Below are 17,823 nucleotides of genomic sequence, written 5' to 3' on the forward strand. Positions count from 1 at the left end.
AGGCGGGCGAGCTTTCTTCCCTCCCCCCCCCCACCCCGCAAAATTTGGCGGAAAATTATAAAATAAATAATAAATAATTTTTAATAATTGATAATAAATAATAAATAATAATTTTATTTTATTTTATTATTAATTTAATTTAATTTAATTTAATTTAATTTAATTTAATTAATTATTTAATTTAATTATGTGCGGCCCAAACCAAATTTTCATCTTCTGATGTGGCCCAGGAAGGTGAAAGGTTGGACACCCCTGCTATAGAGCATTGCACACCAGCACAACTAGACATAAGAACAGTTTTTTCCCAAAAGCCATTCCTCTGCTAAAGAAATAATTCCCTCAACCCTGTTCAACTATTACAAATTCTGCATTACTATTACTGTTAATCTTGTCATCACTCCTTATCATCCATCCCCTCTCACTTGTGACTGTATGATTGTAACTTTGTCGCTGGTATACTTACGATTTATATTGACTGTTTCCTAGTATGATTGATTGCTTATTGTACCCTATGACTATCATTAAGTGTTGTACCTTATGATTCTTGACTCCTGACAAATGTATCTTTTATGTGTACTGAGAGTATTTACACCAAGACAAATTCCTTGTGTGTCCAATCACACATGGCCAATAAAGTTTTCTATTCTATTCTAATCCAATTTATACATACATAGTCCAATTTATGTTCACAATAGTCTGGTGAGATCGGTTAGCCTGAGTAATATAAAATCAGGCCAAAAATCATTTAGGAAACTTCATGGCTAAATGAAAACTTGTATCATTCTTCTTTCAGGCCTTGTTCAACATTTGAATCATCACATTATATTTTAGACAAACTCTTATAACCTGAAGTCTAGCAATCAGATTAGGCAAACACACACAGAGTTAAATAACTAATTACTATAGCTGAGAAATAAACACAATTCACATAAACAAAAAAAGTCTTGATTTTCTCCCAAGTATTTTCCAGCAATTTATTTTAGAAAGATACAATGTTCTTACAGAGATCTCCATCCAGATCATGATGCTTTCCCTACTCTTGATATACTACTGGTCCTCACCCTGACAGCCCTTTGTAGCATCCATAGGGTCACGTGATCAAAATTTGGACAGTTTGCAACTGACATATAACAGTTGCACTGTTCTGGAGTCATGTGATCATCATTTGTTACTTTCTCAGCTGGCTTCTAATAAACAAAGTCAATGGGGGAAGCCAGATTTACTTAATGATCACATAATTCACTAAACAACTGCTGTGATTTGCTTTAACAATTGTGGCAAAAAAGATTATAAAATTGGGTGCAACTCACTTAACTACCGTGCTTAGCAAATGGAAATTTTGGACTTAATTGTGGTCATATCTCAAGGACTACAAGTGGTATATATATTACAGAAATATCTACTATAGAGATCGAGTTTCGTATTTTGTGATTTCAGGAACATAATAGTAAGAAATGGGAACTTGGTCCTTTAGATGGTTTCCAATCTCTTATCCCATATCAATGTTGATGCTTATGGGGACTGAAGTAGGATTCCAACAATTTTGGAGGTCAGATGTATTTGAAGCTCACAACTGAAAGCTTAAACCACTCTTCTAATACATAAGGCAATTTATATTTCACAAAAATAAAAATATTTTGGTAGGTGATGCTAGTTATCCAGCATCAACTTGTTAGAACAATTAATTTTAAGTGGTTATAGCAAAAACTTTAATAGTTATTTCCATGGTAAATGCTGGAAGTTGAACAAGCTTTCTAAGTATTGTAACATTTTAAAAATTCTGTTAGGAAGACATTAAACAGTTTTATTGTTCTTGACAGATACACTGAAAACTACAATTAACAATGTTTTCTCAATGTCTGTAAAGATAATTCTAAGTAAAAGTTTGCCAGAAAATGCTTTATATTATATAAAGGCGTTAGAACTCCTTTTCTAACATTCATATTTTTATCTTATTTTATTTATTTATTCAATTTCTATAGCTGCCCATCTCAGTCAATGACTCTGGGTGGTTTATAATTCAAAATCCCTGCAAAAGGTGTCGGGAGGCAGAAATTATTGCTAAAGAGAAATGCTAATGCAATTATTATTAAACTACTTTGAAGTCAGTCTTCAATGAGCTTCACTTCTATTGAGTTTGAAACCTTGAGGCAGTGAATTTCATGAGCCAGTCTCCTTGCAGCTGACTTATATAAAAGTTCTTTTAAAAAAGACCCATACCAAGTCTTATTGTTCCTGCTCCTGGAATACAGTCAAGCCTTGATCTGTGCAAGTTTAATGTTTAGATAATTTTCTTTCAGGAAGGGATGCATCTAAACTGCTAAAAACGCTTCTAACTGTTGCCTCAATCCAGGAGGCCACTGAGAGAAATGAGTCTAGAAGCACTCCCAAAAATGTATACATCTCCCTTCTGATATTTTTGTTCCCCCATTTAGAACAAGCAGATCTGCCTCCTCATTAAAATGATTGTCTCTTTCAAATGAGCACCTCCTTTTTGTCTGGATTCAATTTCAGTGTTATGCATCACCCAACCTATTACTGATTGCAGAGAGTCACTCAGAAACAAGTCTATTTCCTGATGGGAGTATATTTCCTGTCTCAGAAAAATATACCTGTAATATGGGTGTCAGCATAAAGCTCTAAATATGAGACCAGTGATTTCTCAAATCAGGCAGATCAGAAGAAAGATTATTTTGACCCATTTTCATATTATGCCTCCTGCTTTCAAGGAGCAACTATTTCCAGGCTACACTCTCTGGAATCTACCTGAGAAATAGAAATTATTAGTAGAATCAGTTCCAAGTCTTGGTAACTAATGAGTACAATAAATGTTTCAGGTACCTCTACAGATGTGAAGTATAGCCATTAATCCACACGGGTTCCATCCATGACAAAAGAGAAACTTGAGACTTTCCCACTAACCAAACATCCCCCTGATTAGAATAACTTGTCAAAATATATAATCTACATAATTTATCATACTTGTGATCAACTGGGATAGACTTATTATAGCTACTATGAATTCCTAAATTCTTCTAGACAAAACCTAAAACCCAAAACCTCAAACATCAAATGCAACTTCCACTGGTCAATTAGGGATTCTTTCAGACTGTAGCGCAAGCAATAAATTAACAAAATCTTCAATTTATTCCCAATTCCAAATCAAGGTGCTCATGCTGAAATATACAGTTTTGTCACAGTTGTTAAGGTACATACTGTTTTCATGAATCACAGCAAAATCACATTTTCTCCTTCCTCAGCTTCAGAATATTCAGCCAAAACAGATGTGGCCGATATCAGCATACTTGCTTCCCTAATTAGATATCTATTTCACAGCCCAATGTAGTTTCTCACATAGAGTCAAATCATAGATGATATCTGCTTTATAGGACTGACCTGATACTACTGAGACTAAAGATCAGGTTCTTTGAAGGGCTGACCTCTCCAATGGTTGATTGCTGATAAAGATTTCCAGAAGGCAGAAAAGCTGTTAAATGCTTAATTTCCTTTTCCTCGTGTAACTGGATATCACCATATCTTTATTCTCTGCCATTACTATGATAATTATTTGAGGGTACTGATCTCAAGCTATCCTTGATGAAGCAACATTTTTGTAATTCCCTGTTTAGGCCATCATTACCTAGGCTAGCCAGCCTTAAATGTAGTCCTAAGGAAACAAGAAAAACAGCTTAATAAAGCAAATAATGCACAGTATAGGATTACAACATATATAGTAACAGAAATATTTGTGTTGTGATGCAGGCAGATCAATTCTTGTGAAACTGCAGATGACTTCTATGGCACCATGGGAAAATTAACGCAGGAGATGCTGGAAGATAAACTCATTGATAGCAATGAACTCATGCAGGTTAGTAAGAAAATATGAAATTAGATTGTATTTAAACCAACTTAATATATCCTGTTAAAAATATTAAAAGTTAATTAAGTCACAGAGTCAAAGACTCAATCCCTGACTTTTCTAAGTAAAGCTGAGAAAGATTGCTTCAATCCCAGTGGGACTATTGTCTTATCGGTCAGTGAGAAAATTGGGCTAATGATTGACATGAAATTCAACTTGCTATATATGTTCAGTAACAGTTAAAGCTCTAGTAAAATTCTTAATAGCGCTCTCTTAATAGCACATTGTTCTATTATTAATAACAGGATTCATTAGGGTAATGTTTGCTTTCTATCTAACTTTGGCAAGTATTTTAAAGCAAAAAAAAAATATCTTATGAATAATACAATATTATTATGTTTTTAAAAATATACAATGGTTGTCCATTTAGCTCTATCCTTGATAATGTTTTAGATGTTAGTTTGTATAGCAATTTTTTTGGCTAAGGAATCCTGGGAACAAATCGTAAAATAACTAGGTCTGAGAAGCACTGCTATAATGAGAAATACATGAAAAAATGTTAGCTTAAACTGCTTTCCAGTTAGTTATGGACTGCATTTTAGAGCAAAATCACAATATCCAATCTTTTATGGCTACCAATCTAGAGCAGGGGTTGCCAACCTTTTGGACCTCAGGGACCACCAAACTCATAATTTTAAATTCTGCAGACCACTAATATGAATTTTGACAGACAGTGGCTTGCGGACGTTGGGGGGGAGAGAGAGATCCAATCTAACCTCGGAGGGCTGGTGGTGATGTATTTTCTCTCTCTCTCTCTCTCTCTCTCTCTCTCTCTCTCTCTCTCACACACACACACACACACACACACACGTCCCTCACCCCCCCCCACCCCCTCCAAGGCAGCCACATTCCTTCACTAACCTGCTTTTCAGCTCCATTCTCAGGGTGAGAAAGAGAGACGGTATCCTGTGATCGCAAATAAAGAACAATTGATTGGTAGGAAAATGGAGTGGGGATTTTCTTGCAGACTTTTTGGGGGATTTTCCCATTTGCTTTTCCCAAAGACTCATTTCTGGTGGAGTTTGGGGGAGAGAAGGAAAGACTTTTGCTGTTTTCCTTGCGTGCAGCCAAAAGCAGAAGAAAGATGCGGAAAGGAGCAGCCTGAAGGCCAGGCGAGGCGAGTGGGGCAAGTTCTCCCCCTCCGCCCTTTCCCCCCTCCAGTCACTACCTCGTGTTGTTCGCAATGCAAGCAACGCAAGCCTTGTGTTCCCGCAGGCCATGTGGGCGGCGCAGCCTTGTGTTCCCGTGCAGCCTGGATTAATTGTTTTAGGGGTGACATTTCTCTGAGGACCACCAAAATTTTCTCGTGGACCACCGGTGGTCCAAGGTCCACTGGGTGGTGACCACTGAACTAGACTTCAAAAAAAATAATGCACTGAATAGCATCAAAAAGACAAATCTGGATTGTTTGGAGTCCAGATTTCTTAGCCCCCTGGTATTTGTCAGAACAAAATTAATCTAATATAAGGTAGTCCTCTTCTCTTAACAGCTAAGTCTACATTATTTTGAAGATATTGTTGAGGAAGTGAAAATTATGTATTTCATTTCAGAAGAATAATCCACAATAGTTAGAAACAAAAATAAGGTGTGTGTGTGTGTGTTTGTTTGTGTGTGTGAGAGAGAGATTAAAAAATCCATTCACTGTCTGGGGATCAACAACACTAATGAAATGATATGGTCACTGTTTTTATTTATGGAATAGACTGTAAGAAAAAGGTTACTATTGAAATAAATGATTTCCAGATTCTCTCAGACTCCTCCTGCTCAGGAAAGGAAGTGGTACAATAACAATGAAGAGATGATAAAACTAATGCACAGAATTTAGACTTGCAGTGCTTGGGGGAGAAGTTGTTTACACTTTAGTTGATTTTGTGCTGCTGAATTGTTTGCCCACCACTATCAGTACAATGTGGAATTTTTCTCATCTTTCATGCAAGATGCACTGTTTGAGGTCTAGCAAATTTGCATATTAAGCCACAGGTTTTCAATCAATATCTTATTTATTTAAAAATATTTTCCCCAAAACGTTTCAAAATTTCATCTGGCATTATTTACTCTATGCCTTTTGTTCATTTCTTAAAATTATAACATCTGTTATTCCATAACTTCATTTTGCAAGGGTTTATATTTAGAACAATATTTGAGAATAAGGAAACCATATATTCTAATAAAAATATCTAAAAGCAAGCAGTATATATACATTTATTTTATAAAGACAAATGTGAAAGGTTGTGCATGAAAAATTACCTGACCAAAATAAAGGACAAAAATGAGTTTTTGAAAAAATACTGTAAATCTAAAGGATAGTTTGCCCCCTCTATCCTATAGAGACTTTATTAACTAGACTTATAATATCCAAAAGTTCCCTATCAATGTGTAGCGGGAGGCCCTACACCATTTCTAACAGATGGGAGTCCAATCTCTTCTTGAAAGTCTCAAGTGATGGTGCTCCCACAACTTCCAAAGGCCAATCCATTGCTTGATTGTTCTCACTGTCAGAAAGTTTCTCCTTATTTCCAGGTTAAATCTCTCCTTGTTCAGTTCCCATCCATTATTCCTTGTCTGGCCTACAGGCACTTTAGAAAATAGCTTGACCCCTTCCTCCCTGTGGCAGCCCCTCAAATATTGGAAGACTATCATGTCTCCCCTGGTCCTTCTCTTTACTAGACTAGCCAAGCCCAGTTCCTGCAACCATTCATTGTATGTTATAGCCTCCATCCTGTCCCCTAATCATCCTGGTTGCTCTTCTCTGTACTTTTTCTAGAGTCTCAACATCTTTTTTATAATGTGGTGAACAAAACTGGATGCAGTACTCTAGGCGTGGTCTTACTAAGGTTTTATAGAGTGGTATTAATACTTCCCTTGATCTTGATTGTATCCCTCTGTTAATACAGTTTAGGATTGCATTAGCTTTTTTGGCTGCTGCTGCACACTGCTGAGTCATATTTAGCTGGTTGTCCACTAAGACTCCAAGATCCTTCACACAGTTACTGCTATTGAGCCTGGTTTCACCCAGTCTATATGTGTACTTTTGGTTTTTCTTGCCTAAGTGTAGGACTTTACTTTTCTCTACATTGAATTTCATTTTGTTAGATATGGCCCAGTGTTCTAGTCTGTCAAGATCCATCTGGATCTTAAGCCTATCTTCTTGGGTGTTAGCTATTCCTGCCAGCTTAGTATCATCTACAAATTTGGCAAGTTCCCCATCTATTCCCTTATCTAAGTCGTTAATGAAGATATTGAAGAGTACTGGGCCTAAGACGGAACCTTGTGGCACCCCACTGCTTACTTCCCTCCATGTAGACTTAGACCCATTAAGGACTACTCGTTGAGTACAGTTTGCCAGCCAGTTGCGAGTCCATTTAGTGGTGGTGCTATCTATTCCACTTTTTTCTAGCTTACTAAGAAGTAGGTTGTGGTCTACTTTGTCGAATACCTTGCTGAAATCTAAATATATTATGTCCACAGTATTTTGCTGGTATACTAATTTAGTCACTGTGTTGAAGAATGAAATAAGATTGGTTTGGCATGATCTGTTTTTAACAAACCCATGCTGACTGCTAGTTATTACTTTACTTGTTTCTAGATGTTGGCAGATCTGTTTTTTTATTATCTTTTCCAGTATCTTTCCGAGTATTGATGTTAGGCTTGGTCCATAGTTTCCTGGGTCTGTTTTTTTTCCTCCTTTTTTGAAGATGGGAACCACATCAGCTCTTTTCCAGTCCTCTGGTAGTTCCCCGGTGCTCCAGGATTTTTGAAAGATATGGTGCAGTGGTTCTGAGATGACCTCTGCCAGCTCCTTTAAAACTCTGGGATGTAATCCATCAGGCCCCGGTGATTTGTTTTCATCAAGATCAGACAGGTGTTCTCTTACTATTTTTTTGCTTATTTTAACTTTTATTTCTGGTCTGCCTTTTACAGTTATGTTTTTGATGGATTGAGTTAGCGTTTTTTTTTTTGCTTGAAGACCAATGCAAAGAATGAGTTGAGCAGTTCTGCTTTCTCTCTGTTGCCTGTTACTTCCCTGCCATCTTCTCCCTTTAGTGGACCGACTGTTTCCTTGATTTTTTTCTTGTTATTTATATGTTGGAAGAAACTTTTTTTATTATCTTTGACTTATTATTATTATTATTATTATTATTATTATTATTATTATTATTATTATTATTATTGACTTTGACTGTAGAAGTACTGAAAAAATGAGAACCCGACTTGACACAATAGGGTTAGTATTCTTGTAATATGATACAATAGAGTAATTTCACTGAATAAGCCTAAACCATAGCCCAAAGTCACTTAATGAGTCTTATGATTTAATGGGAATTTAAATGTAGATTTCCATCATAGCCTGATATTTCCTGTTTCCTGCTGTAGGAGACATATCATATTTGTTAGTGTTGAGTTATTGAGAAATCCATAAAAGAGAGAGTTTCTTTATATATACTGTAAGTAATAGACATATTTCTATGATATATATGTTGCTGTTGATACAGACTATTTCTTTAAAATTGAAATCATATAGTTCAGACTCCAAGGCATTGAGGACAAATGCATTTAAGGTATAAAAAAAGTTGTGTGTATATTCCTTTGAATACAAGAAATACATACATTCACAACGTTTTCATTATTTTCACCCTAACACTCCTGTTATCTCCAGTGGTTATTTCAGGAGTTGACTGGTTATATTTCTTGTGGATTATTCTTTGTAGTTCCTACAGACAATGTTTGTTGTGTTAGTAAAAATCAAGCTTTTCATATTTGCTTTTGTAAATGTGGAAAAGGCATTGCCTAATCTTGCAGTTTTATGGGAATTATCTTGTATTTTAATTTGCATGAAAAGTGTCCTTAAAGGCATTGTTTTCTTCAGTTTCTTTCCTCTCTTTTTTAATAGATGGTTTATTCAATGGCCCAGTTCCCCTTCCCTCAGCTATCTGAATTAAGGGAGAAATATACATACAACATTACACCATTTCCTGCTACAGTAAAATCAACTGCAAGGTAAGGCATCTTCTGTCTCTTGCTGTAAGTGATGAAAGATCTGTGAGCTTGAGGAATCGCTCACATTATTATTCTGTGTGCCCTGGTTTTTTAGCCAACTGGGAAAAATAAAAGACAGTGATGAAGAGAATGAAATAGATGATGAAGACTCTATAGCAAATGTTATTGGATGTCTTGGACCATTTAGTGGATTTTTGGCTCCAGAACTACAGAAGTATCAAAAGCATTTCAAAGGTAAATATTAATTTCTGGAATTTCAATAATTTTATGGTGGATTCAACTGGTATATTGGGCTTCGTTGCTGAGACTAATTTCATTTCCTCAGACGTGATATTTCAATTCTTACTCCCAGTCTGATCTAAGATGATAAACATGCAAATAAAAAGTCACTGCAGTTGTGTGACCTTTAAGACAGTGATGTGATATGTCTAGCTTGGGTATCAGCAACCTGCAGCTCCAGAGCCACATGCAGCTCTTTGGGCCCTCTACTGCTGCTTCCTATCCCATCACTGGCTGCCTCACCCCTCACCCTCCTCTCCCTTGCCTGGCCTGAGAAGGTAAGGGTGACGGTGGGGGATGGAGAAGCAGCCGGGGCTGATTCTCTGGCACCTCACTCTTGCTGGAGCTTCTTCCAGCCCTTGGTGCTGGGCCTTGGTCATTTGGGGAGACATGCAACCTGCTCTCCACCCTGAGACACTGGCTTGACTGGGTGGCGACTGACACCAGCCTCGCTAACATGAGGGCTGGCGGGGTGGGAATGGGATCCGGGAGGAGAGGGCGACAGAAAGGGCAATGGACCTGTAGAACCCAGCCACAGCTTTAAGATGTTCAGGGCAACGGGAAAAGGGAGCTGGCCCACGCACACCCACCCCAGGGGTCAGGCTCAGAGAAAGCTGAGCACCCTCACCATGCACACTTGTCAGCCGGTTTCCCCACCTCTCTCTATGTCTCTCTCTCTGTATGTGTGTATCTCTCTCACGCTCTCACACTCTATCTCTGCGTCTCTTCTTTCTCTCTTGGAAAGCCATGGCTGGGCCAAGCCAGCAATCTCTCCTTGGGGCTCTTTGCTTCTTCTTTTATTTCTTCTTGGAAATTTGTGCTGGCTGAGGAACGAGCACCAGCTGCGGTGGAGGCTTCCCTTTGAGTGGAGGCTTCCCTTTGACCTCCTCCTCCTCTCCTTCCTCCTCCTCTCGTGACCCCCTGGCCAGCTGTGGTGAGGCCAGGAGGATGCGCAGGCATATGGAGACTCTCTTTAAGCGAGCGCCTGCCTGCCCTGTGCACGCCTTTGCTGCGCTTTGGCCAAGCCCGGCTGCTTTTTTGAGGAGGGTCACCTCATGTGTGCACACACTCCTGGCCCATCACAGCTGGTCAGGGGGTTGCGAGAGGAGGAGGAGGAGGAGGTCACCCAGCAGGAAGCCTCTGCTGGGCTAGATTTCCAAAAAGAATTATTATTACTTACTATTATTATTACCTTTATTGACATGTGTACAATGAGATTGGCTGAGCCTCCCTTCATGCACCCCCACATACACAACTCACAGTGAGGACACAAGTCCCTAACCCAGACCCAATCTTATTACACTATGTGACCTTGTTGCACAGCGTGCCGGCCCGGCAAGTCTGTCATACTATGGTAACATGAAGTTATTTTCCGTTCAGAAGTCCGAGAGCCCACAGGTAGAAACTGTTCTTCAGCCAGTTGGTGCAGCTGGCTATGCTTCTATATCTCCTACCCGATGAGAGAGAGAGAGACAGAGACAGAGACAGATACAGAGAGAGGGACACACACACACACACACACACAGATACAGAGAGAGGAGGAGAGAAAGGGGAAGATAGGGAGACAGGGAGAGAGAGACACAGAGAGATACGGGGGAGGAGAGGAGGGGGAGAGAGGAGAGAAGATAGGGAGAGGGGGAGAGATACAGAGAGAGATGGGGAGAGAGAGACAGAGAGATACAGAGAGAAAGGGGGGAGAGGCGGGGGAGAAAGGGAGAGAGAAACAGAGATACAGAGAGTGGGAGGAAGGGGGGAAGAGAGAGGGGAAGAGAGAGAAGGATTTTGTGGCTGGGTAGGCATGGCCAGGGGGTCATGTTACTGGGTGGGAGTGAGTGACATTGAGCCTCTATGACAAGGGTTAGACAATAGAGAAATCAAACTGTGGCCCCTGAATCCTCCTTTTTACATCTCCTAGATCCTTTGCCATTGCACTATTGGAACTTGGCAGGAGAACATTGAAAAACTGAAGCAAGATCTCTGACCATGCCTTCATTTCTATTGATATTGCATAAATATCATATTGCTTTTGGCTGTAATAGAGGTTTTGTTTGCAAATTCACTGAAAGCACAGCAAGAGGTGCCTCTCCCCAAAAGACTACAAAAATACAAACCACAGCCCTGCAGTTGACATTATGATGCCAGCCTGATCATCACACTGAAAATAATACTTTAAATAGAGAAATGGATCTTCGGTTGGGAAATCCCCACATACATTCATATGATATGATGATTGGATATTAGGAGTTCATTAAGGAATTGGGTTTTTTTATCAGTATCTTTCTTATCCCTCTTATCAGGGGTAGCTTCCACTGTATCGTGACCTGTCTGATATATTTCTAATGTTTTTGCCAGACCAAAATCAAGAGCACAGTTTAGGCTCGAGTAACATTGCAGAACTAAGTCCTGGTGCAATAAATGCTTGCCGAAGTGAATATCATGCAGCTTTTAACAGTATGATGATGGAACGTATGACCACTGACATCAATGCATTGAAAAGACAGTATTCTCGGATAAAAAAGAAGCAGCAACAGCAGGTTCATCATGTGTACATCACAGCAGGTAATTAATAATTGGAAGGAATTATTCAAGTTGTATTTGTATTAAGAAGCAAATCACAGTTGTATTCAGTTTAGTTTACAGTGTATAAAAAGGAGAAGAAGAAAAAACGATGGGAAAGCTACTTACAAAAGAGTTCATAATCTTTGTTTTTCTTTTGTTAGGCTATGAAGATGATGACCTTGGGATAGTTTTAGATCCCAGGGACCAGCTGAATAATGGTATTTAAAGATATCTGTGCTATTTGGGCTCCAGGGGTCTTTAGTATTGATTTTACTAACACTTCTGGCATCCTTGGATTTGGAATACAAATTTCTAAACACCTAACTAGGTACTAAGCAGCAGCCTGAACTACTGAAGTATTACAAGAATAAGGTGATTTAGTGTAGAAAGAATTTTGATCTAAATCCTGTATATATAGGGTTATATATACAGGATTTATATATAGGTAAACACATTTTTTTCACAGGCTTACATGCTGCTTCAGTTAGAATAAATCAATATAATTAATGGTCGTACTGTCTGTGGGATTAACAATGGAGGCCTGCATTTTCACGTACTCTCCTGCGATAACCTGTACTGGTGCAATAATGAAAGTGTTTTCATGCTGTATCCTGCACTGTGGCCTCTTCTCTGTCCTCAAGGATGGATGTTCAGGACAGTTGGTCTTGCATATCACAGGGCAGTATCTTTTCAAAAATTTGAAAAATGCAATACAATTATATTGTCAAACCAAAATAAAAAATTCATTTTCCAAGATTGCCAAATCTTCCTTTAACTAATCTTTTCCAATTACATAGTTTAGCTACATGTTAATTATTTTTGACATTTTGATGTGCTTTGAGAATACCTTATTACATTAATCAACCTTCATTGCATAAGATGAGTTATGACGTGGCTTTTTGATTATGCTTTATAAAAGTGAGTTAAAGTTATCTAGCATCCTATTGGCATGATTTAGTTAACTAAGTGGGAATGGAAACATAATTACTTAAATTATTATTGTGGTGTTTATTCATTGACTAAAAAAACCTAACTTAATCCATAGATTAATTATTGGATCATTTATATTGGATTTCACATTAATATCTATTCTGATCATCATTGTTAGGAAAAATGTGAATGGTGGGGTGGCCTAGAGATGGAGCTCTCACCTCACAATCAGGAGGCTGGGAGTTCAATCCTAGGTAGAGGCAGATATTTGTCTCTCTGGGCTCACTGAGAATATATCTGCTGAAAAACACTATATTGGCGACAAGAAGGGCATCCAGCCAGTAAATACTCAGCTCCATTCAGTTTCCAGACTCCACTCCGCAAGGGATTATGGTGTCGTTAAAAGAGGATGAAAATGTGTTGCTAGGAAGAATGTATTTTTATGTGGTTTTACTTTGGGATAGGTGACAGCAGTAGCAGTGCATAAGAGAATGGCATTTTGTGGGAGGAGAAGGAAAATTCTGAAGAGTCACTCCTATTATTTCAAATGAGAGGGAGGGAGGGGGGAGGAGGGGAGAGAGTGAGAAGAAAGGAGGGGGTGGAAAAGAAAAATTGTTCCAATGCTGCGTCCTATATACAACACCTTTCCTTTCATTTTTATAAATTTTAATTAAAATTATTATCATTACTTTCTACTCTAAAAATAGTATTTTCTATTTTTTTGCAGCCATATTGTTTTCCAGTGAATAAAACTGCAGCCACTCATAATGCAGTGTTTATTTATTGGGCAAGATAGATGACTCAGGTTTGGTTTTAAAAATAATGCTGTGGAATATAAGTGAAATAGCAATAGCACATAGACTTATATACCACTTTACAGTGCTTTACAGCCCTCTCTAAGCGGTTTACAGAATCAGCATATTGCCCCCAACAATCTGGGTCCTCATTTTACCCACCTTGAAAGGATGTAAGGCTGAGTCAACCTTGAGCCTGGTGAGATTTGAACTGCCAAATTTCAGGCAGCCGGCAGTCAGTAGAAGTAGCCTGCAGTACTGCACTCTAACCGCTGCACCACCAAGGCTCATGAACATTCCGCTTCTTCAAATCCTACAAGTCTTTACTTTTGAGTCTATAACACAATCAGAAAATGGTCTTTCTATTTGCCATGTCTCTTTCAACAGTATACTTTAAAATACATTTATTTTATTTCAGATAAAGGTCCAGTGACCAGTCTTATGCCTTCTCAGGTGAATCATTCTCCAGTAATCAACCATCTTCTGCTAGGAAAAAAGATCAAACAAACCAGCAAGTCTGCCAAAAATAATGTTCCAAGCCACACTGGGGGAAAGATATCAGGTCCGCATGAAGATATTAAAGCAAAGCTAAACTCTCCATGGCGTACTCACATGAGGGTACACCGAAAGAACATAGCACGAGCCAAAGGCCACCTGGGCTACGGAGATACAATAGGACTAATAGAGGAGCACAGTGACCATGGGAAAGCTAGCAGTATTAATACAAAAGAAGAAACTGCAAATAAATCTAAAACTATGGAAGGTGATGGGAACATTGCAACAGATGGACAATCTCCTGAACCAATTTATAAAGATAACGATTCCAGTGTCCATATATCAGTGGTCCAGCAGAAGTTGGAAACCTTGGAACTTACACAGAATAGTAGAGATGGTTCTGAAGATGAAACACACAATTCTGAGTTGCCAAGTTTAGCCAATGACAGTGGAATAGTGGCAAAATCCTGCACTCCTAAGCCACAAGTCTTTTGTCCTTTCCCTAGTGTCAAGCCACTCAGAAAATCAGCTGCAGCCAGAAATCTAGGATTGTATGGCCCAAATGAAAGAACCCCAACTGTACATTTTCCACAAATGAGTAGGAGCTTTAATAAGCCTACAAGTGGTAACAGTGGGTCTAAAAAACGATAATATGTAAAACAACTGGCACTTCATTAGTATAATTGTTACAGCGACCATTATTGTAGGTTTTATTATGCTTTATGCTTCCAAAGGGATTTCTAATTAATTTAATTCTTTCATTGGAAATAATGGAGATAAACCACTTATGTATATATTATACAAAAATAATTGGTTTTTTTGAAAATGTTGAACTACATAGTGGCATAATTCTTTTTCACATTAAAAATTGTCTTGCAGCATGAAAAATGTTTGCCACTTTATAGATAATAGGAAAGAACTTTAGAAAGTTTAATTCTAAACTGCTTGGTCAAGAATTCTCAAATACTTGAAGGGCAATTTTTAACTTTATTCACATCAAAAAATGTTATCAAGACTTCCAGTGGCTTACTAATAGACATCCTTTAAGAAGAAAAGTGCTGTTACTGCTTGTCATCTGTATTCTAAAACCTAACATATTTAAGCATCTGCATTTTCAGTTTTCTACCACTGTTAATTTTTTTACATAATTATATCAGGCTAAGAAAGATGTTAACACACTGTATTTTTTACTTATCCTGAGTGACTAATTATTTTTAGTAAGTAGCAGTGAATGTAGTAAGACATTCTTACATCTGGTTCTTTTTTTTATCATCATAGTTTTCAGCATTACAGTTTTCAGCAGTTTACAGTATTTGCTGTTACAACAAATGTACTTGGTCTAACCCTGGATTACTCAACTTTAAACTAAGGGGGCTTATTCCCAGATAAGTAAATAAAGGATACCTGACAACCAACCAACCTTAAGTCAGATTCAGTGTAATGCTTTCCCTAATGTGTCAGCTTGCCAGTTAAGCAAAGTCATGTTTGTATCTATGTACTTTTTGAAGTACTTTTGGCAGCTAAGGGTTTTAAGCAGTTTTTTTGCTTTACTACTTCTATTCACACTTGTAGTGAAATGATTGTTTTATTCAGAAGCATGAAGAGTTTGAATCTGGTGTTCATTTTGCAGTATAAAACAGAATGAGGAACCTGGGTCTGTTTACTGAAATCCGGTTCCAAAAATCTTATTATTAGCTGCTGTATGTTGCTCTGAAATAACAGGAAAAGGAGCTTTTTAGAGGTTTCTGAACCACAAGTTCCCAACTTGTGATATAAAGACTGTTAAAACTCTGAAGTATTATAAAATGTGGGTTTTTTTCCTTGTTGACATTTTCAAAACAAAACTTTTTATTTTTAGGACTAATTGATCAGATAAAAAATTGTGGTGCTCTAAATGCAGGTAGTCCTCGACTTACAACAGTTTGTTTAATGACCGTTCAAAGTTACAATGGCCCTGAAAAATGTGGCTTATGACCATTTTTCACAGTTACGACTTTGCAGCATCCCCATGGTCATGTGATCAAAATTCAGATGCTTGGCAACTGGTTCCTATTTATGAGTGTTGTTATTTCCTGAGGTCATGCGATCCCCTTTTACAACCTTTTGATAAATAAAGTCAGTGGGAAAGCCAGATTCACTTAACAACTTATTGTTGCTAACTTATCAACTGCAGTGATTCACTTAACAACTGTGGCAAGAAAGGTTGAAAAACTCACTTCACAAATGTCTCACTTAACAACAGAAATGTTGGGATCAATTGTGGTCCTAAGTCGAGGACAACCTGTACTCAATTTTTGGTCTGATGGGGAAGGTTAGACATGAGACTATTTTAGAAAAACAATACATAGAAAATAGCCCCTCTTTTGTCCCTTGAATACACTATGCAGAGCATTTGCATTTCTAAGTACATACAATTTGCAGTACCTGAGGTTAACTGATAGAAAATAAATTAATTGCAACATGCTGGAAAAAGTTATATTTCTGAAAAAATTTGCATGAGCTAAATGAAAACATTAGAAACTTACATCATAAGATAATTCTTGGGACAGAATATTTGTGGACTGTTCATGCAATCAAAATAATAGGTGCTGCAATTACAGTAATATTTAATAATGATGATGAAACACAGTTGGTAATAGATGTAAGTCTTCAGCCTAAGAGTACAAACAAACAAAAAGAGTGATGATTCAGCCCTACAGATTGGTCAGATGCAAAAGGTGTATCTTCCTCAACAACTGAATATACCTTAGAATAAGTAATGTGTTACTCTACAGTTAACAGATTAAAGCAGGGGTGTCCAACCTTGGCAACTTTAAGACTTGTGGACTTCAACTCCCAGAATTCCTCAGCCAGCAAAGCTTTAAAAGACTTGTGGACTTCAACTCCCAGAATTCCTTTGCGGGCTGAGGAATTCTGGGAGTTGAAGTCCACAAGTCTTAAAGTTGCCAAGGTTGGACACCCCTGGATTAAAGGATTATTGTTAACCATCACATACAGAACAAGAGAATCCTTAAGGCATCTGTATAATAGTTATTGTGGTTATGAATCAATTGAAGTTTTATATTCTAAGAGTTCAGATAAGCATACCCAGTCTAATTTTTTAAAAAAACAAACTAATAAAGAGAATTACCAGGATCTAAATACCTCTTCATCTAGTTCTGGATCAGCAACAGCCCTCTGTGGTCTCCTTGGCAAAGAGTTTTTTAAATGTAACATGAAGTATCTGGGACATGTCATTCAGGTCTGCTCTTAAATGGATTGTAAGTCAATACAAAAAAAATAGCATATTTCATTAGTACATGCTAAATAGCGGCAATCAGAACTGAAATCATCAATTGTGAACTCAACTCATCCTGACTTCAAGGTTCTGAGAAAAATGTTAAGTTCAGGTTCTTTGGATCCTGAATATTAATTCTAATAATTAATACATCACATATAAAGAGCTAGTCTACATAACATGGAACCAGTATAATACTTGGTACAAGAAGTAGATGAACCTAATCTTAATTTTGATTCCTGATTTCATTTTAAACCCATAATTGCTTATCCATTGCTTTACTTCCTTTTTCAAAATGTATACATTTTCCAAGTTAAACGTTTTATAAGAATCTTATCCCCTTCCTGTTCATAGTTAACAATGGAAAACACCTAAAAGCTTAAAACCATTTCTAGTACTTGAAACAAGCACTTATGTCAAGAATGTTTATACTGATTTAATAATATTGTCATATTTGGAAGGTTTTGGACAATAGAATAGAATACTTTATTGGCCAAGTGTGATTGGACACACAAGGAATTTGTCTTGGTGTAAATACTCTCAGTATACATAAAAGAAAAGATACATTCGTT

General features: G+C 37.6%; 1 protein-coding gene across 4 annotated transcripts in view; it reads left to right on the top strand.

The window, feature by feature from the left end:
* TBC1D30 (TBC1 domain family member 30) overlaps nt 1-15,399 on the top strand; it is a 53,671-nt gene extending 38,272 nt beyond the window's left edge. For 2 of the 4 annotated variants that reach the window (XM_026667782.2, XM_087967943.1), the window contains 6 exons: nt 3,763-3,868; nt 8,811-8,917; nt 9,012-9,151; nt 11,549-11,755; nt 11,917-11,973; nt 13,898-15,399. In XM_026667782.2, coding sequence (XP_026523567.1) covers nt 3,763-3,868; nt 8,811-8,917; nt 9,012-9,151; nt 11,549-11,755; nt 11,917-11,973; nt 13,898-14,625 — 1,345 coding nt within the window. In that variant the 3' untranslated portion in view covers nt 14,626-15,399. The remainder of the gene's footprint in view (nt 1-3,762; nt 3,869-8,810; nt 8,918-9,011; nt 9,152-11,548; nt 11,756-11,916; nt 11,974-13,897) is intronic. The other 2 variants (XM_026667783.2, XM_087967942.1) reach the window with 1 other exon arrangement.
* Nucleotides 15,400-17,823: the final 2,424 nt, after the last annotated feature.

The sequence above is a fragment of the Notechis scutatus genome, chromosome 6, assembly GCF_049901735.1.
Source record: "Notechis scutatus isolate UNSWTSFEM ecotype Mainland chromosome 6, rNotScu1.2, whole genome shotgun sequence".
NCBI classification, from domain to species: domain Eukaryota; kingdom Metazoa; phylum Chordata; class Lepidosauria; order Squamata; family Elapidae; genus Notechis; species Notechis scutatus.